The sequence below is a fragment of the Zosterops lateralis genome, assembly GCF_965231275.1.
Source record: "Zosterops lateralis genome assembly, chromosome: 3".
NCBI lineage: Eukaryota > Metazoa > Chordata > Aves > Passeriformes > Zosteropidae > Zosterops > Zosterops lateralis.
The window spans coordinates 53,297,198-53,319,335 of NC_139764.1; the positions used below are offsets into that span (position 1 = coordinate 53,297,198).

Sequence of the window (22,138 nt, forward strand, 5' to 3'; positions counted from 1 at the left end):
TTTACACATTTGACTGTTAAGACTCGCACCTTTTATAGTACATCCCCAGCCACTTTAAACAGTCAAGTGCTTCAATAATTTAGTCTCCATCCTTCTGACAATTTCATTCTCACCTCATTTGCTATAGAAGTTGAAACATTTCAGTCAACCTTGAGGAAGCCATACTTCCTCCTCCCCGTGTACACAATGGGGGGAAAATAGTACATCTGAAAATCATGCCACTTGCTGAACTTCAAATTACAAGAGAGAACCGAAAAAGAGATGCAAACTTTAAAACTGCAAAAGACTCCTCAGAATCTTTTGAAAACAAGCAACGTTTCAGAGGATACTTAATTCAGAAACCTAAGCCTAAGCCAAATAAACTGCCACCCTTTGTGAGAAAGATCTCTTAAAAAGGATGCAAATAAAAATATGGTTGTGCCAGCCTCCAAAAAGTGAAAAGCACTGACATACTACTACAAAGGTACCAGTGAAATTATTAATCACTATAATACTTCAGTTTGGGCATTTTAAATACTTTACTAGGAAAGGCTAAGTGAGCCCAGACGTAATTAAGGATTATGGTAGCCATTTTTCAGGATGCGCAGGTAAATCTCTTTAGCAAATTGTGTCTTTTCCTCTTTAACCATTTTGAAAACATGATACTGCCAAGAAGAGCTCTGTGCAGGATAGGCCTCCCTGTGTTTCCTTTTGTCCTAAACAATTTCATCCCTCAGCATAACACCAGGTTTTGTCACCTTGGAATACATCCGCAGCATTCAGAAAACACCTTGTTCGCCTCCACAACCACCGTCTCTCTCGGTGGCAGAGATCTCCTGACAGGGCTGCCCCTTCCCAACTCCCCATGCCCAGCACAGCCCCTCAGCCCTCCAAAGTGCTCGCTGGGTTTGCTGCTCTGCACGATGCCCCACAGAGAGACCCCTGGGAGCAACCAGTGGGGGTGGAGCCAGAGGAGCACCAGTGCTGGGTGAGGAGGACCACCATAGCAGGGAAGCTCCTTCCCAGAGGTGCCCACTTCTCTGCAGCTGAAGTGCCAGCAAGGGGTAAAGAGTTTTCAGTGGACTGTGAAGCAGTATCTACACAACAAAACTGCTGCCCTATTTCCAAATCAAAAGCTTGCATCTCTTCACAGAGGAAATTGCGTACCTAAGCATGAAGGTCAACTGATCTGGAAATTCATCCTGGTATTTTCAAATTTGCCAGTATGTCTGCAAATATGCTGGGCAAAAATAAACAATACTGACAGTTCTTACACGCAAAAATTTGACACACCAAAAGAAAAGCAGCAGCAAAAAAACCCTCTGAATAGGCATTATACAAAGGACAAGAAAATAGAAATGTGTCAAACTTAAGCGGAAATGGGTATGAAAACCATTAGTTCCAACAGGTTAGCAAGACAAGAACAGGAAGCTAAGTAAGTCCAGAACTCCAACAGAAGTCGAGTCATTTGCCTGCAGGAAAACACTATAAACAGTGGAAGGAATTAATTTCACCTGTCCTTCAACATCAACACCTAAGCTTATCGGCTTAGACTTTCTTTAAAGTGAGGGGAAAACCATGCAACTTTAGGAGCGTGATTCATTAGACTGGCATTACACATTTCCTTTAGGATGAGATGATTCACATGAAAATTTGACTATTTTTTTGCACCAAAGATACACAAAAAGCTCAGGTACAAATGCCTACAGTACATATGGTTAGATGAGTTCCACCCTTAAAATTTTATTTTTCAAAGATACTCACAGCTTATTTGGCCACTGCAATCAATGCATTCTGTATAATCATCATCCTTGGGGGAAAAAAAATTTACACCCTGCCTCAGCTTCTCTCCTTTTAAGACTGGGATGACTCCCTGCTCCAGAGTAACGTTAAGAAACTGCCTGTCATTATTTATAGATTGATTTTACACTCAAGAGGCAACACAGTGAGGAGTTTAGGTTGACAGAAGCCTGTACCACCACCTCATGGCCTGATGCCCATCCTCAGTTGAACTGGCCATATTGTGCCTTGCTTTACCTTTTTGCTGCAAAAATTATGCTGCAAGTCAGATCTGCTCAATGATCTGGCTGAAAGCTAAACATTCACAGGTCTTGTTTGGGATTAGTTTTCAGACAAATCTTTGAGCTGATGCGACTCACCTTATGACACAAGGGAAGCAGCGGTGAGCTGATAAAAAGATGGGAAGCAGCGGTGAGCTGATAAAAAGATGGGGACTGGTCTTTACAGCAGAAGTGAAGTCTTAGATCGGCTTCAGACAACCATCAGACTCCCACAGTGGTGCAAGATCTTTTAGCAACACAAAACTGGATTAAAGAGTACTCAAGGAGTGTAACAAAGGGCTACTGAAAAATGCAGAAATAAACAAATTAGATTTTCAAGTTTTCTTCAGTTCTCCCAAGAGAAATTCTGGCTTGGTACCTACATAAAAAGCAGATGTCCATTTGGTTCAACATGTATTTTCCTGTGCATGTATGTGTTACAATCTTTCTTCTGCTAATTCGCTCTTTGTTTCTGCCTGTGATCCTCAAAAACCAAGGACAAAAAGATGATTTTCTGAGGAATACCCACATGGACCTTCTGATCAATGTACATAGACTGAACTCAATTAAAAAAAAAACTTGCTGCTTATTCCCAAGTATTAATCTAAGAATTACAAACAAAACATGTTACTGAATGCTCAGTATCAAACATTTGGAGGAAAAATATGGGAAAACCGCTGCCACTCCCCCTCCCCGAATTGTGTCCATTGTCTCTTTGGATATAGATACATAGATATATATATATAAATTCACTTCTGGAGAGGAAAAGTGCATTTCTTCCTACTTTTGGCACATGGCTGAGACAACTTGCTCAGGTAAGACAGACAACCATATGTGGAATCAAGAATTTCAAGAAAGTAAAAATGTCATCAGAAACTATAAATATTTGAACCTTCCATTATGATGCCATGACTAGCTGCAGCCTCTATGAAAAAGCATCTACTTTCTTCCTCCATCTCTTCAAGGAGGGCATCAGCCACAAGCAAAGGAAGAATTTAAACTGAATGTTAAAAAGCAGGAGTAGAGAAAAGAAACATAGAGGGTTTTCAGACACTGTGGGGTTTTTTTTCAGGCAACGAGATTGCTGCAAATAAACATCTAAGTCTTATTAGAGGCAAAGCAACAGGATTTGGAAACTATCATACAGGAAGAAACTGGCCTCAGTTCTTTCTTGAATTACTATGATATTCTACTAGAACAACGGAACCTTAACTCACTTTTTAAACAGGCTTCATTCACCATCTTCATAAGATACATTCCCTCAAATAAAATATGACACTGTGGAATAACAAACAACGATTGCAGCTTTCTACACCCCCAATCTTCTGAGAATTAAAAGGAAAGGAAATCTATGAAATGAAGTATCAAGTACTATAAAATTGCACAGAACATATCTAGTGCATCACATCACTACTTAATATAGACAATTACTTGCTAAGTGTTCCCTCCCCTCAGGTCCAGTCTTTTCTACATTTTCCACATGTACAGCAACAGCACACTTGGATTTTCATGCAGACATCTTTTCAAATATCTTTTGGGCAAATATATATATATATATTAATCACACGAGCCATTCCAAGTAAAAAAAATGCACATCAACATTTACATTTCAGCTTGGTTTTGTCTCCTTTGTTTGTTTCCCTCCTTTAAGTCTGTTACTGCTTAGAAGATCAGCAATAGTAGAACTCAAAACAAAAAACCAGCACCATAGATAACTACTAGATAACTACTTGTACAACTGTACTACTACTTGTACATAGATAACCAGCATAGATAACTACTTCTACAATTTTTACTATTATACTGCCAAGTCTTGCCAGGATGTGGGGGCTTGCTTGGTTTCTTAGTGGTTACTTGCTTCTTTTTCTTAAATGCAACTTGACCTCTAGCCATTAGGAGAACCTGCACAGGAAGGTGGATAGTGAAGACACCTTCCCTGCTGCCACTCTGCCCAACGACTTTTGTCAACTTGGAGGAGAGAGGAGCAAATACAAGTTAGAGGGACGGAGGAAACACAAGTCAGACGGATGGGTACCTGGATCACTCAAAAGCTATTTTCTCAGTGGCTATACAGTCACACTAATAACTCTGGCACAACTGTTAAAATTGCAGAAGACAGTAGGGATGACTTTTTCGTCACTCCAATGACTTGGAAAGTGAGAAAGACATTTTAAGAAACAAAAAGAAGAGACAAAGGAGCAAAAGGAGATCATGACATTTGGATAAAACAAAGTACTATGAATTTGGGAAGAAATGAAATAGATGTAAATAACCCACAAATAAATCTTTCACTCACTGAGGGGGAAAATAGAGAGGATGAGTGTTGAGCAATCGTGTCACGCATCAGAGCTGACACATAACAATATTAGTATCTGCAGAACAAGTAGAAGACTGCATCCACCATTCTGTCAACTACATTCCGGCAAAGTAACAGCTCACTCAGGCCCTTCTCAACCTTCCTCTCAATGAGAAAGTGCATGGCTACAGTTGCTATTATTATTGAAATGAGCTGAAGAACTAAAAGAAGGAATGTGTGGCTATCTAGGCAAAGTCTTCCTGGGACAGAGAATCCCTCTCCACTGCTTGCTCAAACAGCTGCATTTAGCAAATTTCCTACCAACAACCAAATCTTTAAATGTCCCAGTGTATGAAACAATCAGTCCATGTACCTAAATCTAAAACTTTTCAAGGGTCTCAATTAATCCAGAAAATGTTCTGATTGCCATCAGCAATCACATATAAAGCTCTCAATGGCTTAGACTGAAGAAGCCTTCAGATTCCTAGCTAATTCTTGAAAAATCTTTAAATATTGGCCTGTACTCCAGCACTTGGATCACTTCAAGAACACAGTTCTAAAATTCAAGATACTTTGTTTCAGATGCTGCTGCCCAATCAACCCCTGCTCTTTAAAGGAAAAGCTCAATTAAGTTGGGAACTTTTCTTCTGAATGATTTTAAATGGTATTTTTTTAGTTGTGGTTGGATCTCACTTAGTGTAATTGCTATTTATATCAAAACATTAAAAGGTCTGGTTATGGGGTTTATTAGAAAAGCAAAATCTGTTTTTAATTCTTAAAAAAAACCCACAACAAAATACTCCATAGCACTATTTCCATTTGTATTTGCATACCACATGTTCAACAACAAAAAGAGCATTCTGCAGAAAGTAAAAAATCTCAGAAATGTTGCTGAATTAGTAGCTCCTACAGTTTGTTAGTAGGAAAACCGGCTCCGTGCCAGGCTGGAAGGACGGGGCTATCACAAGGGATGTATGTTAGCTTTGGAATTTAAAATAAAAAAATACATATATTGTAAACCAAAACGTACCACACAAGACAAGCAAACGCAGTATCTCTTAACCAGCAAAAAAATTTAATGTAAAGTGCCACTTGAAACGCTAGAAACACTGCACACGGTGCTGCTTCCTCAATGTGAAGGCAGGGAAGCCTTCCTCCCCAGGCAGCCAAGGGACACCGAGGGCCGGCGCCGGACACAACACGCTGCGGTGGCACCGGTGAGGCCGGGGCAGCGCCTGGCCCGCCGCCCGAGCGCCGGGGCTGCTGAAAAGCAATAGATAGCTCCTGGCAGCACCAAAGGGGAAAATATTTTCATCATGTGACGCCACACAAGAGAACCGGTTCGCTCCGTGTGTGCAACTTGCCCGGACGCCGCCAGCGGGCCGGGACCCCGCCGCCCCCGCCCCTCCCGTCCCCGAGCCCCGCAGGGAAATGCCCCGCACGGGCACCGCTCCGGCAAACAGCCCACGGCACCCACACCCGGCTCTGCCACCGCCACCGCATGCCGGGCACCACGGGCACCTCCCTCACAGAACCTGACCTTTCTGCCCACAGGAAGGAAGACCTTTCAAATATAAGTAAGTAAAACTGCCAAGTAAAATTATTTTGCTACTGCTGGTACGCAGCTAAAACAGCCTAAAATCTACCTACCTCTATTTTCCCAAAAATATTTCTTTAAATAGCCTCTGTGACCAACCGTAAACTTAAAACAGCAACAGCTCTAAAGAACATGCTCATTACTTTTGTTTGCTTGGGAATTTCAATGAAAGAAGAAATAGTGGATTTTAAAAAAAAAATCACAAAAAGCATAATTATTTTCCATAAATCATGCCTGAAAATAAGACATCAACACTAACATTTCATATAAACAGAAAATCCAAAATATTCACAACATAAATTGCTACACAAAAAAAACCCAAAACAGAACTCCATACATTCCATCCAAATCAAAGGCTGCAAACAAACCAGCATATTCCTTTGATGCTGTCAAAACAAACCTCCTTATCTTTATTTTTAACTTTAAAAGAATAAAATTTAAGAACTACAAATCCTGTCCTTGTGCTTTCAAAAGAAATTTTCAGAGCTGATGTTTCAGTATCTTGCTTACAAACAAGTAAGTCTGACAAGCTAAAAAAATAACATGATCAATGCTGGGAACACCGAGCCTCAGATCCCATCCAAATAGAGGAAGGCACAGTGCAGACTGTTACCTTCACATGTAACACAAGTATTTAGGCTGCCTATTTATTCTGCATTGCTCTGTAATTAAAACTGCACGTCAAACTCCAATGATTAAATAAGGCAAACATTACCCTTATTTTAACATGGGGAAACTGAGGTATCAGTCAGTGAAACCAGCTACCTTTAGCTCATGCAGCCAGATGAGAGATATCAAGAATTCCTGCATCAATTCTCTACTAACACCATTTTCCTGAAGTCACATAATTTACTTACTATGGCTGAATTCACTGCTTGTGTAAAGAAGGCACTATTCCACTTCAGTCAACCTGTGAATTAAGCCATGTCCACACTGGGAACACCACACATGACTACAGTTATGTCTTAAAACAGGATCCCTCCTTTTGGGATTTTCTGAACCGCTTTCCTTTCTTTACTCGAACAAACAAAGAACAACCATGCTCCAACGTGAGGTCCTTCTGTGAAGGACAGCTGTACCAGGGACTGCTACAGCCAAGACAGCCCTCTCTTTGCCATGCAACATAGACCTCTTTGCCCTTTTAAAGGGTGACCAAAACCTGTTGTGGAACTATCTACCTCCTGAAAAATTCAGCAAAATATCTCAATAGCTGTACCTGCAAACCCCTCAAGAGAGGCTTCTTATAAAGGCTGTTATTTTGGTGGTGAAGATGCGTTGCCACCCCAATGGTTAACTAAATGCAAAGGGTTTGCCACAACAGCTATTATTCAAGAATGTAATTAATTCCCTGAATCTAACTATGTAGCTGCAACAACAGAACTTCACAGTGAACTTAGCCACGTGGTCTTTAAAGGGAAGTAAATTGATTCAGTAACTTGGCAGAATCATATCCAAGAGAAAGCCTTGCTACCTAAGATTTATTTTTTGAGTAAATAGATATCTAAAATAAATACGAAACAAAACAAAATAAAAAAAAACAAAAGACAAAAAACCCTAACACCCCCCCAAACCCCGTGAGTATAAAAATTTGAAGTAGAAGCTTGCAAGACTGTAACAGTAACACAACTAACACTATCCCTTTAAAAAATAGAATTTATACATCAGGGGTTTTTTCCATTTTCATATTTTTATTCTATTTTTAGCAACAAACTAAAATTCCATGTACATCTACTTCCTTAAATAAATTTAAAAAAAAAGACAAAAAGAATTAGAAGAATATTCTTTCCCCACCCTCCAATGGTCAGAAAGAGACTGATGTGGGTGGCAGGGGAGATCGGTGGCACAGCCTTACAGATGGAAGTGTCAGAGGGCCTATCACTCAGAGGGATGTCTTCATAAACAATTACTACATCACAAACCTGAATTCGGTATCTTTTCAAATCTAAGAAGCCTACAACGTAGGGCAAAGACAGAGAACAGCAGTGAATTCTTAAAGGCACGACATCATTTGGCAATTGTGAATGATCAGGTGCAAAAGATTAATTAATAGCTCTTAAAATTGGAGAAAAGACTAATAAAGAGATTACATACTTCTATACATGCTTGGTCTTTCTAATGCAGTTACTAACCCACAATGACTCAAATGCAAAAAGTAATATGAATGTAGATCACACACTGATAGGTCTGTGTTGAAAGCAATTCCTTATACACGCTGTAGAACCATCAAACTCTGTTTAATATCCACAAATTGGCCACTATACATTTAGAAATTCAGCTGCTTCAGACACTTGTTAAATTGGTAAGGAAACTAACATTTTCCATGATACATGGGACATAAATACACAATGTATCCACACCTTTCAAATCACATCTGCCAAAAACTTCTACGTTAGTTTTAATAAACATAAATAAAATATTTTAATAAAAGCATCAGGACAATGATCTTAGGTTTCACAATTTCCAAAACAACTGCAGGCACCTTCAGATAACATAAGCATCCTACATTGGGAATACAGAGTTTGATAAAAGGTACTTCATATTTGCAGTAAGAACAATTCCCATGTGAAAAGCAAATTTTAAATAAGACACAACAACTGTGATTTCTGCATCAAATCTGTTCACTTCAAAACTGAAGACAAGGTATCTGCCAGATAAAACAACGGGATTTTGATGGTAAGGAAGTCTGTGCATGCACCCCCATGTGCACCCCACCCCAGCACACACTGGTGCTTTGTACAGAATACTCATCACAACACAAGTTCCATGACGCTCGTTAAGCTCCTGGGCACTTGTTCAATTCAATTTTCCTCAGAGTTTAATTTCTGTGAGAAATCTAGCATCTTTATATAGATGATATTGTTTATGTAATGATAAAACAGTGCAAGGAATACTGAAATTTTGGATTATAGTGCCTTATGCTTAAGGTGACTGTACTGATAGAGCAGACAAATCCCTTGTTTCACTCAGTTATTTGTCTTCTTACTCGCTGAATAGATTCCAGTAAAGCTCACATTCTCCCACAACAGAATGTGCTCACAATACGACTGGATTTATTCAAAAGCCAGAATTTACGGCACCAAGACCCTGGCTATTTTCACAAGACCTGTCCTCAAGCGTGCCTGTCTGAAGCAAAGTGGATGTTATGTGCCTCTGTTTCCCCACCATGTACAACAGGGAGAATAATTTTTTACTCTAGTCCAAGGCACTCCAGAAGAATTGTGTAAAGATCAAATGTGCTTGGAATATTGTACCCGAGAAGATAAAGGTAGTTAAAATCAATCCTGTACAAATTTGCCATCTACTGTCCCCACTGTTCATAGATTCACATTGGTTTTGTAAGATACATTTATCCCTGAGGATTCCTCGACTGCAGAGGAACACCACCCTGGACACGTTTGGCTTTTTTGGAGCTGACACGTTCCTGGTGGATCACTGGATGATGTCACGCTCTCAGAACTGGAAGTACAACAACAGAAATTGTCCAACCCACCTCCAACACAAACACTGCAGCATTCTGCCAGCACATCAGCATGTGTGTGTGAAACTGAGCATGAACAGGTATGATTGGGGAACAGAAAAAGTAAAAGGGTAATACTATGATTTGAATAGCAAAACATACATTAAATGTACAGGAACCCTTCAGGTCTACTAAAAAATAATTTTAAATTTATTAGCAGGTAAGACTTCCTCAAAATAAATTTTGCTCTAATACGATGGGCTCCACAACATTTTTGTGCACATTTATTTGCTTCTATAAGCACCAAGCAATACAAAAACAACACCGCTAAGCAGCACTTTTCTCTTACCAGTTTTCAAAACAAATTTGAAAACCACTAAGGTATACTTTTAATTTAAGTTTAATTAAAGTCCTCATTCAATCGTACCAAAACATATATTTAACACTATGTAAATAGCCCCAAAATTGAAAGAAAAAAGTTTTTTTCCCAAGTACCTTAATAATCACAATTCTAAAATATACTCTAGCAAGTTAGCCTACCACAAACACATGCTACTGAAATTCTGCAGCCTTGAGCATGCATGCACAGTGAATGTGGCAACACTGCTTTACATATCCACAGAGAATCTTCAAAGCCTCCTGATAAATGGCACATTTTGAAGAAGTACTGAGAGATCTAACTGGTATAGGGCACAGGTACAATCTCAGGGACCAAAGAGTAAATAAACTACTGCCATTCTCATGTTAACAATTAGAATGTCAAAATACCTATAACAAAATATTTGAGGCACGAAAGTAAGAAAGATCTATCGGTAACTAATCAAACTTGTTTCATTGTATGAATTTAATCTAGTTTTAACTAAGGTACTATTTCAGAATGAACAAGCATCACCTAACAGACCACACTTAGTAATTTCAAAAACATTTTACACACGTAACTAGAAAATTTAGCAATGCATTAAATGCCTTAGTTTTTATCCCCCAAGATTCAGGTCAGAATGCCAAAAAGATAGCAATCGACTGCTCAGTAAAAAAATCCTTACATTATGGAAGCAGTAATAGAGTAGGCAGGTTTGCATCTCTCTTTCTTTATTGTACCTCGTACACAGGGTTCTGCTGTTCCATGTGTAGGCATAAGCGCTACTACAGAAACCAATAACTGAACACCAAACCACAAAGTGTCAAATATATGGTCGTAATATATATATAGATGCTACTAACTGTGAATATTGCTATTTGCTACTTCTAAATAGAAGCTATGTGAATACTAAACTGTTTATTTGAAACTGCACAGGGAAAAATATATTTTATTCTCCCATTGAGACATCAAGAATCTATTCACCACACTAACAGCTGTTTAATGGCCTTCAGGCACAGGACATGATTCTGCAGCCTTGGCTTAGCCAGAACTCTCAATACGGGCAATCTATTTGGCATAAAAAGAGCTGCAGAATCAGGCATATTCGGAGCTTCTATGAAACAAAACAAATGATACATTCACAAACTAGGAGAAGCTCGACAGATTTTTTTCTAATACTTGCTCTGTATCTTACACAGGTACTCCTGAAAAGACCCAGGTTCTCTCCTTCTGTGTAGGTGTATGTAAATCATACACACATGCACAAAGGAGAAAGACGTGTATAAAGTGCACACTGAGAGGCCAGCTAATGTGTTAAACTATGCAGTGCGAATCAGAAATGAAGAATAAAAGGAGCCTCAGGACTATAAATGCCTGTATGCTGTCAAAGATTAATCAATAATCAAAAATACCTGAATGACAAGGTACTGTACTAGGATCACACAAGTTCCCCACCACCAAATCAATGTATCTGTGTGAGCAACATCCATCTGCTTCGAAAACGTGCGTTTCTTCAAAAGGAGGAGGCCTCTATTGCAAGCTTCCATCACATCTCTCAGTTAGGTAAGGTGATTAAATTAAATGGAAGTAGATTTTTCTTAAATAATTTAATAGGTTGGACAAATACAGAACTTAGTTCAGAGTAGGATGCCACAGTTCTACGTACTACAAAAATTACCCATGCCGAGGCAAGAATTTCCTGAACAAGCATCTCAGATGTTGTAGCTTACTGTCAGTCCTTTCTCTCTGTTCACAGGACAATAGTTCCTTATAGGCTTAGGGGCCAATCAACATCTGCTTTGCAAAGACACATGACAAGTGAGCAGATTCTAATGTGTGTACACACATATCAAGAGCATACACACATATGACCATTAAAAAAAATAAAGAGAAGCCTTCTGTTCAGATGCTAGACTATATATTCCAATTTTCTCTTTCAAAAAACAAACAATTTCTCTACTTAATAATACATCATACATGGAGATTGACAAGTGGTAATTAAAAATAAATAACAATGTACAAAACCAACTGTGTTCTGCAAGCTAATGGTAACTATTTTTTGACATAACCCATTTTATACATCAAAAAATATTAATTTAAAACCTAAAAAAAAATTTTATCTCAATCTCTTACTGGTTAAAGGGAAAACTCACAAAAAAACAATGTCTTGCCCTTATGACAATTATTTTGAGGAAAAGATAATTTAAAAAATAATCAAAGAAATTGTGCTCTTGCCAGACTATTCTTTCCAAGCTGCATGCCGATCCTTACAGTGCAAAAAAAAAAAAAAAAAAAAAAGGAAAAAAGAAATCTATAAGAGAGGATGTAAACCCATAAATATAAGGAAGTATTTCTAAGGGTCATACTGAGGACATAAACGAATTTACTCTCACTCCTCCAATAAAAATAAAATACTTTAAGCAATCTCTGCCATGAAGAAAGAGCACGCTGAACCAGCACGTACGGTGTCTGACAACGGTTTTCCTAGCTTTTAAAGTCACAAATTCTGAACTACCTGTTTAAAAGGAGATGATGCAAACATTTTTAGAGTAATTATGAAAGGCTATGCATACGAGGCCTTATTTCATTATGGCTTCCAGTGACCCTTTTACCATTGCAAATTTAAAAAAGGTAAAAGCACACACACACACACATCTTATTTCCTTGGAAGAAAAAGAAAGGAAAACAGCATAAAAGCATTACAGGAATGGTCTGTTGGAAGTAGACAAACACACACACAGCCCATCTAAGGTTTCTATTTGGTGTTTTTTTTAAATCAGGATTAATGCACCATTTGCAATATTAAACGGTGATTTTTTCAGATTCTATTCATTACTTCATGGAAAGATCCAGCCGTTGGAGGACTCCAAAAGCACACACCTGCATTTGTTCCTGTCAGACCTTGCTGTTAAAAGCTGTTAAAAGATTTAACAGTTCTTAATAGAAAGATCTTGTTGAAGGGAAAAAAACCCCATAAAATTCTAATGCACTACTCCATTTAACACAATTCACTTTCCTACTGAGAATTCAAGCCTAATCTCACACTTGTGCAGAAAAATAAAGAGATCAACAACTCCCGATGCTTCTTGAAGTATTCTAATCACAATCCAAATAAAAGCACGTTTTCTCTCAAATATCTGGATTTGTTGCGGAGCTGAAACAAACACAACCTCTGGCAGAGCGGTTCCTTCTTCCCTTCTTTGTACAACACACGGCATTTTCTCACCTACAGCAGCTCACATGCAAACATGGTCTTCTCAAGAGGCATGCACAGGTTAGCCATCGAGCTAACAGAAATGCAACAAAACTAGTATTTGGTTTCTTTTTTTTTAATAAAAATCCAATCCCTCGTATAACATCCGTAACCTGCAACATTACAAAACATTTCGGTTTGCCAGGGTTTTGTCGGTAAGAAGGCGCGAGCGCGACCCGAAAAACCCGAGCCCTGGTCCAAAAGCGCTGTTATTAGGAGGCACTTTCCCTACCGGCCTCTAATTAGCGCGGAATTAAAAGTCTAAAATAAGTAAAGCAAATATAGATAAGCAGATAAACAAATCAATCGGTGGGCAGGAGCGGCGGGCGGCGCGGGCAGGGCAGGCCGGAGGGAGCAGGGGAAGGCGGCCCGGTGCCCCCGGTGCCGGCGGTGTTTGCGGCGGGGGCCGCTGTGCCTGCGCCGCTCCAGCGCCTCTATTTACATCAGCGGCGCGAGGTGCCCAATGGCGCGCGCGGAGCCAATCAGATGGCAGATTAGATGTCAACTCGGAGGCAGCTGTCGGGAGACGGTTGCAGCCAGTTTACCTCCACAATTCAAATTCCCAACCTGGCGGGCGGAGGAGACCCGGACGCTGCTCCGAGGGTCGCGCCCGGCAGCCGGCGTTCCTCCCGCGCCGCGCCGCCCCGGAAAAGGCGCTCTGCGCCGCGCCCGCCGCCCCGCGCTCATCGCGCCTGCCTATCGATCGGATCCCTCCATCCATCCATCGATCGCCGGAGCTACCGGGGCTGGGGCACGGGAGTGCGGGAGGGAGCGGGGGCGACGGCCTGCCCCGGTGCCCGCGCTCCTTCCCTCACGCCAAGGACTTTTCCCTCTTTTTTTTTTTTTTCTTTCCCTTTTTTTTTTTTTTTAATTATTTTTAATTTTTTTTTTTTTTTTTTAATTTCCGCGTGTGTGTGTGCAGAAGCGCAAGGCAGCTCCGCGGGCGCGTCCCGCAGGTCAGCGGGCCGGGACAGGCGCGCGGGCCGGGAGGGAGCACAGCGCGCACACACACACGCACGCGCGCGCTCTTCCCACCGGGAAAGGAGCGCGGCCGCGTTAGGTGGATCTCACTGCGGTAACTCCAATCACTGACTAACTAATTTGCTAAGAGCGCGCAACGGCGCAACTCATTCTGCTCGGAGATATTAAAAAAAAAAAAAAAAAAAATTAACCCCCCCCCCAAAAAAAAAAACAACAACAAAAAAAAAAAAAAAAACCAAAAAAAAAAAAAACAACCCAACGGGTTAAAGAGAAGGAAAAAAAAAAAAAAAAAAAGCCCCGTGAAAAATAATGGACGCTATCCCTCGGGAGCCCCCCGGGTCCGGCACTCCGGTTACAAAATCCAACCCCCCGCCCCCGTCCGTCCCGAGCTGCTTGTCCTCCGGGCCCTGCGCCTCTGCGACGCTGTTTCAAAGTGGTGGGGGAAAATATTAATTGGGTCTGAGAACAACCTAATTTCGGCAGCGAAAGCCACACTCCGGCGCCTCCAGCCCCAACGGGGCCGCGCATTGTGCACGGCTCACCCTCGCTACGGAGGCGGCGAGGGGCAAAACTGGCCCAGAAGCGAACGGGGGGGGTGGGGTGGGGGGGGTGGAAGAGAACAAAATAAAAGACAAAAAAAAGGGGGGGTGGGGGGGAGGAAGAGAAAAAAAGTGAATTATAAAGAAACTAAGAGCCCGACACGAGGGACACGGAGGCATGAGCCATCACGAACCGAGCGCGGGGAGTTACCTGGGTCCTGCTGATGGCCTGCCCGGTGCTCCCGGGGCTCATCGCCGGGTGGTTCCTTTGTTGTGCCGCTGCCCAGGCCGGGTTCGCCGCTCCGTACTGGGCGCCCATGTCCTTGCCCATGCCCATGCCCGCCGCTGCCTGCTGGCTTCCCGGGGCGGCCGCCGCCGCCTGGGGCTGGGGCTGCGGCGGGGCGCTGGGGCTGCTGTAGTCGGGGTAGCTGCTGCCATAGCTCCGCATCATGGGGCTGGGGGACGTGAGCAGCTGGTTCAAGGTAGGGGTGGCCCCGGACGGGTGCTGGTTCTGCCCGGAGAACCGCGCGAAGCCGCCGGCCGCCGCGCCGGCACCAGCCTTGCCGAGGCCGGCTCCGCCGCCGGGGCCCATCATCATGCCGCCGCCGCCGGGCTGCCGCGGGGAGCTCAGCACCCCGTAGCCCGCCGCCGAGCCCCCGTAGCCGCCGCCTGCCCCGGCGGCCGCCGCCGCCGCCACGGCTCCCGCGCCGCCGCCGCCGCCGCCCGCGCCGCCGCCGCCGGGGCCGCGGCCGTAGCCCGGGTAGTGGTTGTACTGGCTGTTGGGGTACCCTTCGTGGGAGTTCTGCAGGGGGTCCATGCTGTTGGGGGCCGCCGCGGGGTGCATTATCCCCATCCCGGGGCTTTGTTGTCCGCCATGTTGATCAAAGCAAGGCCCGGCGCGGCTCGCCGTAGCGCTGCTGGCAGGGGCAGGGGCAGGGTTGCCATAATAGCTATTGAACTCCGAGACACCCACCGCGGAGGGGCCGCCGCCGCCTCCCCCGCTCCCGCCGCCGCCGCCGAGGCCGCCGCCGCCGCTCCCAGCGCTCGGGGGCGGCTGCTGGGGCTGCTGCTGTCCGCCCAGGGGTCCCAAGCCGGGGTGGTCGTAGCGGCCGCCGATGGGCTCGCCCATCTTGCCGGGCATCTCCTCCTCGTCGGCGCCTTTATTCAGCATTTGCTGCGGCTGCTGGGGGGGCTCGGCCTGAGCGCCCAAAACACTGTCTTTTCCTCCATGTTGCTGCTGCTCCATGTCTGCACTGGGCTGAGCAGCGCCGCCACCGCCACCGCCGTTGTTGTTGCTGCCGCTGCCGCCGCCGCCGCCGCCGCCGAGGCTGCTGTTGTTATTCTGCACGGGATGGTGCTGAGGCGGCGGCTGCTGCGGCGGCGGGAATTGATTTAGCTGCTGCTGTAGTGCATGGTGGTGGTGGTGGTGGTGCGGGTGGTGGGCACGGTGGTGGTGGTGGGCATGGTGATGCGGGTGGTGGGCATGGTGGTGGTGGGGCGGCGCGGCGGGGTGATCGCCTCCGACGCTCTTCAGCTTGTGGTTGGGGAGCAGCCCCGTCTCCATAGCCGAGCCCGGGTTGGAGGAGGAGGAGGAGGAGGAGGAAGAAGACGAAGAAGATGAAGATAACTCCGAGGAGCTTCCACCTTCCTTCAGAGCGGGCTCCGAGGAGGAGCCGCCGCCGCCGCTGGCGTTGTTGTTGTTACCGGCGGCAGCGGCGGGAGCCGCGTTATTGGCCATGTTCGGCGGCTCGCCGCGGTGCTGGTGGTGGTGGTGGTGGAGATGGGGATCTAAATTATTCACGCTGCCGCCGCCGGCCGGACTCCCCTCGCCGACCCCCAGCGCGGGGCCCGGCCCGGCAGGCGCGGCCCCCCCCGGGGCTCGCTCTGGGCCCAGGCCGCCCGGCAGGCCCGGCGCTTTGCCCTTGCTGTTGTTTGCACTCGCCGGAGCTGCTGCCACTTGCGCGGCCATGATCACCGCAACATTGCGAGGCCGGAGAAACTGGTGATGATAATAGGAACTACCAAAAAAAAATTTTTAAAAACCAACCAAAGTTGAAAAAAAAAAATAAAGGAAACAAAAAAATCGACTCCCACTCTGAAAAATGGGGGGCGAGCAGAGGGGTGGGGGGAAGGAGAGGGGCAGGAGGAGAAGCGGCCGGGGCAGGGACTTGATGAGGCCAGAGTATCCCCTGCGGGCCGCTCCGCACGCACCGAGTCACAGCGAGTTCCCTCCCCGAGTCCGTGCTTCAGGTTAGAAATGAACGCCTTACGCTCCGTGCCCGTTCCCGCTGTGTGATTTCACGTTGAAAGTTTTTTTGTTCAGGTTTAAATGAAACTTTTTTTTTTTTTTCTCTCCTCCTTTCCTCCCTAACCCGGATATGGGTACACACACGTCTGCCGGGGCCGCGCTGGCCCAGCATGGCATGAGCGAGCGGGCGAGCCGGAGCCGGCAGCCATCGCCCCCTCCGCCCCGGCCGCCGCCGCGCACCCGCAAAACGCGGACTGGACTCCGCGCCGGACTCGCCCGGGCTCCGCTCCCCTCCCGCTCTCCCGCCGGCGCGGCCCCCGCGGGTCCCCCCGCTCCCGGGCCCGGCGGGTCCCGCCCGTTTGTCCGCCGGGGGTGGCGGCCCAGCCGAGCTCCGAGCCCGCGGGGGCCGCTCCGAGCCGGCGGTCGAGGCGGGCCTCGACGGGCGCCCCGGGCCGGGAACGGAACGCGGCTGGGGCGGGGCGGGGAGCGGGAGCGGCCCCGGTGCCCCGCGCGGGCCGGGCCGGGCCGGGGCGGCGGGAGGGAGGCGAGGCCGCCATGCGCTCCGGCTGCGCCCAGCAGATGGACCGGCCAAACTTTGGGGGCCCCCCCCAGCCCCCTGTGCTGTGCCCAGCAGCCGCCTCGTGTTCCCAGGGCTCATGCGACGGAGAAATTAGATTTGTTTGGGATTTTCCCCCCCGCCCCAGCCACCCGCCCCGTGAAGATTTATATATTGTATGTGAAGACGGTTATAACATTTAAGCTAAAATTCTGCAGTTGTAGCATCTTTGCAGTTGTCCACGTTGTCCAGCTGTCTCCAAATTCTAACGGTCATTTGCACTGATGATGCTTTTATATATAGGGCCGTTCTCAATATGCTCTGTGTACTTATTGGCAGTTCAACGGGAGTTGATCAAAGAGCGAGAGACATTTTTGGTCTCATAACTGTTTCCCCAAACAATATAATTTCTAGTATGCACAAGACACTCATGAAAACGTAGTAACACAAACCCCAAAATATGTAATCTGAGTAACTCTTGCTCCAAATGGAAAGATGCTGCTGACCTACATTTTTGAACCAGAACAGTTTGAAGGGTTTTTTATAACTATCTTAATACAAGTGATACCCTAGTATAACAAAAGGTAATAGTCACACATTACGTTCAACTAATGAAAGCGTTTGGGAGATCAAATACTTGGCTGTGAATACAGCAAACTGGGATATTAGCAAATGTTTTCAATACAGCAAGGATCTAAACCACAGTGTTTTAAATTAATATATTTATACGCTCTGTTAAAGGTAAGCACGTTTTCAAATTTCAAAATGGATAAATAGGAGATTCAATCATAATGGTAGAGAAAAATGCAGCATATCAAGAAAGATGCTGTCACGAGTAGGTAGGCTTTTTTGAATTCACTGTGAAAATATTAAAGGAGCAGAAGCTTCATGCTCTAATGTTGAGTTACATGCAAAGATTATTGATAAATGTATGAGCAGTGTGATTCCAGTGTCTATTAATTTTAGTTCTGTATGAAAAGTCAGAAATATTATGATTTGCATTGTGGAGTTAGTTTTGAAAAGTCTCAGTGCTCATGAAGTACATCTTGCTAATACTTCTGTTTTATAGTTGGGGGGTTTGGGTTTTTTGGTTGGTTGGTGGTTTTGTGTGAGTTTTTTTGGTTTCCTTTGCAAGTGCAAAAATGTTATATGGCTACACATATATAAACACAGAGCAGGAAAAAAAAAATGTGAGTAATTCTAGCAGGGGGAATCAGGTGCATACCCAAGGGTCATTACAGTCTGTAACAACAACAAATTGCAATTCTATGCAAACTGCTAGAAAGGGATATATCATCTTTGTAGGAGAGAGAATAACAGAGCCGTAAGATGAATTCATGCCAAATCATTCATCAGCTTTTGCCAAGAGAATACTACATCTTTGTTAGTGAGCCTTTTTGACATTATCTCCTGGATTTTCTTCTTTTCTATATTCAAATGCACGCTAATTATACACATTAAACCACCTAAGTTGATTCTTAAAGTCTTTCATATGCAAATAAAAATATAGATGTCTCCTTGTGTATATTTCTTTACATGTGTACTCTAACATAAAATATAAATTCAATTAAGCACTTTGAGACATTTATATTTGAGAAAAATACATATATTGATGATCTGCTAAGATGTGCTGATAGTGCCTGGGCCGCAGATCACGATCACTTCCTGACACACTCTGCAACTCTTTCCAGTCAGGAAAATAACTCGCAAAAGTTTAACACAAATTTACTTTGAAATGTTTTCCCTGGGAAAGGGGGGGGGAAAAAGGATGAGGCTTTAAACTGAAGAGTTGATACCACTAACTCCTTATCCTCCCATTTGTTTCAGCAACTCGGCTGCAAGATTGGAACTAAGAGGCTACAAAATTGAGGCCCTCAGCACAATGAAATCAGTCTGCTATAAAAGGCAACACATGCCAGTTTTTCCTCCCCAATGGCAGATGCCACACCCTAAAGCAGACAGAAGGCACTGCAGTCTGTGCAAGGGAAGCACAACACAAAGCAACAACGATGGTTCAATTTTTTAGATCGCAAATAATGTTGAAATTCCTTTTGCCATCTTTGCTCAGATGATGAGTGGTAGTGTTTGTTAAATTCAAATGCTCCTTTCCAAAAGCTCTCATTGTATGCATGAATTATGAATTTATTATAATATAATGTAAAAAAGGTCTAATTGCCATGCATATTATCTGCTGCAAAGTGATTGCGTTGATATTTGATATCGCAAGTACGCAGTTTCAACTTTCGTTCTATTTTCATTGTTCCTTCAATTTAATTATTTTCTATAAACCAATGTTGACCAAGTGTAGTTTCTTTCTCTTGATTTTTCCTGATAAATTATAAACTCTGGTGCTCTAGGATCCCTCTTCAAAATAAACACCATAATTTTCTAAACTTACTGTTGGTAATTTGTTTAGACCACTGGCTGCAACATTTATACAGACCCTCTAGGCCACCTGTCTGTAGTTCAACCCCATGAAAGTTACTGCCTTTCCCAGCAGTACAGCAGCCATCCTTCCATTTCGCCTTCCAAGTCATACAAAAAGTAACACTGAAGAGACAGGTGGAAAACAAACCAATATTTTAATATTGATGAGATGTTATGTTAGAGGTATTGGGAAAAATATTTAAATTTTTTTGGTAAAAATCCAGTCCGAGTTTCAAGAGCCTGTTGGATTTGACATGGGTGAGTATATCTGAAAAATCTCTGTGTACAAAAGAAAAAGCTTTTTATTGGGATCTTGTTGTGCTTTATGGTTAAATCCACTGTGCAATTTAATGAAACTGTTGTTCAAATTCACTGTAATTCTCAATTTCCTTCTTTTAGATTTGCATTAGATTTAATGAGAAAAAAAGAGAGAAGTATGTGGGCTTTTATGAAATTATCATTTCTATTACTAGTTAAACATCCAATCGAAATCATTCTGAAGTCAGTGCAAATCTTTTAATTTATTTCAATAAGGCATAAATCAGATTGCAGAAAAGTAGGCAGCCAGCTCAGGGCTGCTTCAGCTTGGTATCTGGAACTATAGTAATGGAATTTTGCTTTAAAAGATCCCTCATGCGGTCAACATATAAATATAACAGTAGTGTTTTATTTATTGTGTAATATTTACATTTCAATCACAAATGTAAAAAGTAAACTAATGCTGTAGACGTCTAGCTGATAAGCCAGAATCTGTTAGGTGTAAAGCCTAAAGGTAAGTGTAAAAATTTTATTGTAGCTGGACAAAATGAACTTTGAAAAAAATGTGGTTTATGCCAACAGATCATGGCCTAAAACATGTAAAGAGTGACACATTGTACCATTTAATTAAAATCCAATCTTTACCAGCCATTAATCCTGGCCAATTTAATCAATTTCTTCAGGCGATGTGTAAACAAAAGGACTTTAGAACATCACCATCTTCATCTTGAGAATGTCACACATGATTTTATTATGAAAATGCAACATGCTAGAGTTAGACCACTTGAATAGACTGGTTAAATACCTCAATTTTACAAATGTGAATAATCTATTGAAGTCAACTAGATCACTTGCTTCCTTAAAGTTAAGCCCTAAGTGCTTCTGTGGACTGAGGCCTCTGTGAAAAAACAGTTCTTGTATCTGTACGTTGGTGAAATAGGGGCCCAACCAATTTTCTATATCAAAACAAAATCTTGCATTTGGCAGTAATAGGAGGGATTGTTGATTTTAGGGTTCACCCACCAGTGAAATCTAAGCCTTTAAACTGAATTACACTGATATTTCTGAATCCTATGCCATTGTTTGAGAACATCATTGCATTTTGAAGAAATTTAGGGAAAAGGCTGTCCTTCCTTTGACTTAATAATTTATGGTCACATTTTTTATAAATCAGAAAAGTTAAACAAGAGTCAGTGTAACAGTAATCATAGAGTTCTCTGCCAAGTTTCTTTCCCATTCTCCTGCTTTTTACAAATCTTTTCTTTCCCGATGTGCAAGAGATACATGGGAAACCAAAAGAAGTATTTGCTGCTAGTTGCACACTGGTTGGATGTCCTTCCTATTGTCAGTTGTAGCATGCTGGGCTGACTGATACATTGAAGGAACAGTCAAACTGACAGTACACAGCTTTCACTCTCATAAAATAAATGAGATTGGTACCTTAGCTGTAAACATGCTGGATGTTCCAAGGAAAAAAAAAAAAACAGCCTTAAGTTTTCTTCCCTAAACTTTTTCCACTCTATAGTTTTATATTTTATATATCACAGTATTTATCAATTGCTGTTTTTAAAAACAGATTACTATGGCCTCCATGTAAACAATGGCCTACATTTAACCAAGTAAAATATTTTTCTGTAGGATATTTTTATGGTACAGATAGAAATGCATGGATTTTAATACAAGATGCCACACTATTCTCCCTTTGCAAATGGAATTTTTTTCTATTACTATAGTGTGTACGTAACTCTGAATTTTTTATAAGTGTGCTAAATTATGATTTTGCCTGATGCACTCTGTTTCTGACCCATTTTTGTAGTATTTTACCATTTACAATCTCAAATACAGCATCTCTGAGTTTTTGCTGGAGACCCACCTTTTCTGTAATAATCTGTAATTCCCTCTTTCCCTCACATTATCTTGATTACCCACCCTTTCACCCGTGCATACAGATCTGCTTGCTGGATAATCCCAAATTCCTGCAGCCCAACTTGCAGCTGCCTTAGCCTCCTGAAGTATAGCCATGCTGTATCACTCATAAATATCATTCACACTGTAATCCTGCCCTCCAAGTTCCAACAAAGTTCACCCCAGTGCCAATTTTCTTCAGCTCCTTTGCACAAGGGACACAA

At 43.3% G+C, this 22,138-nt stretch overlaps 1 protein-coding gene across 4 annotated transcripts in view; it reads right to left on the reverse strand.

The window, feature by feature from the left end:
- Window positions 1-17,312, reverse strand: part of ARID1B (AT-rich interaction domain 1B) — a 325,115-nt gene extending 307,803 nt beyond the window's left edge. For 2 of the 4 annotated variants that reach the window (XM_083856435.1, XM_083856437.1), the window contains exon 1: window positions 14,732-17,312. In XM_083856435.1, coding sequence (XP_083712561.1) covers window positions 14,732-16,489 — 1,758 coding nt within the window. In that variant the 5' untranslated portion in view covers window positions 16,490-17,312. The remainder of the gene's footprint in view (window positions 1-14,731) is intronic. The other 2 variants (XM_083856436.1, XM_083856434.1) reach the window with 1 other exon arrangement.
- Window positions 17,313-22,138: the final 4,826 nt, after the last annotated feature.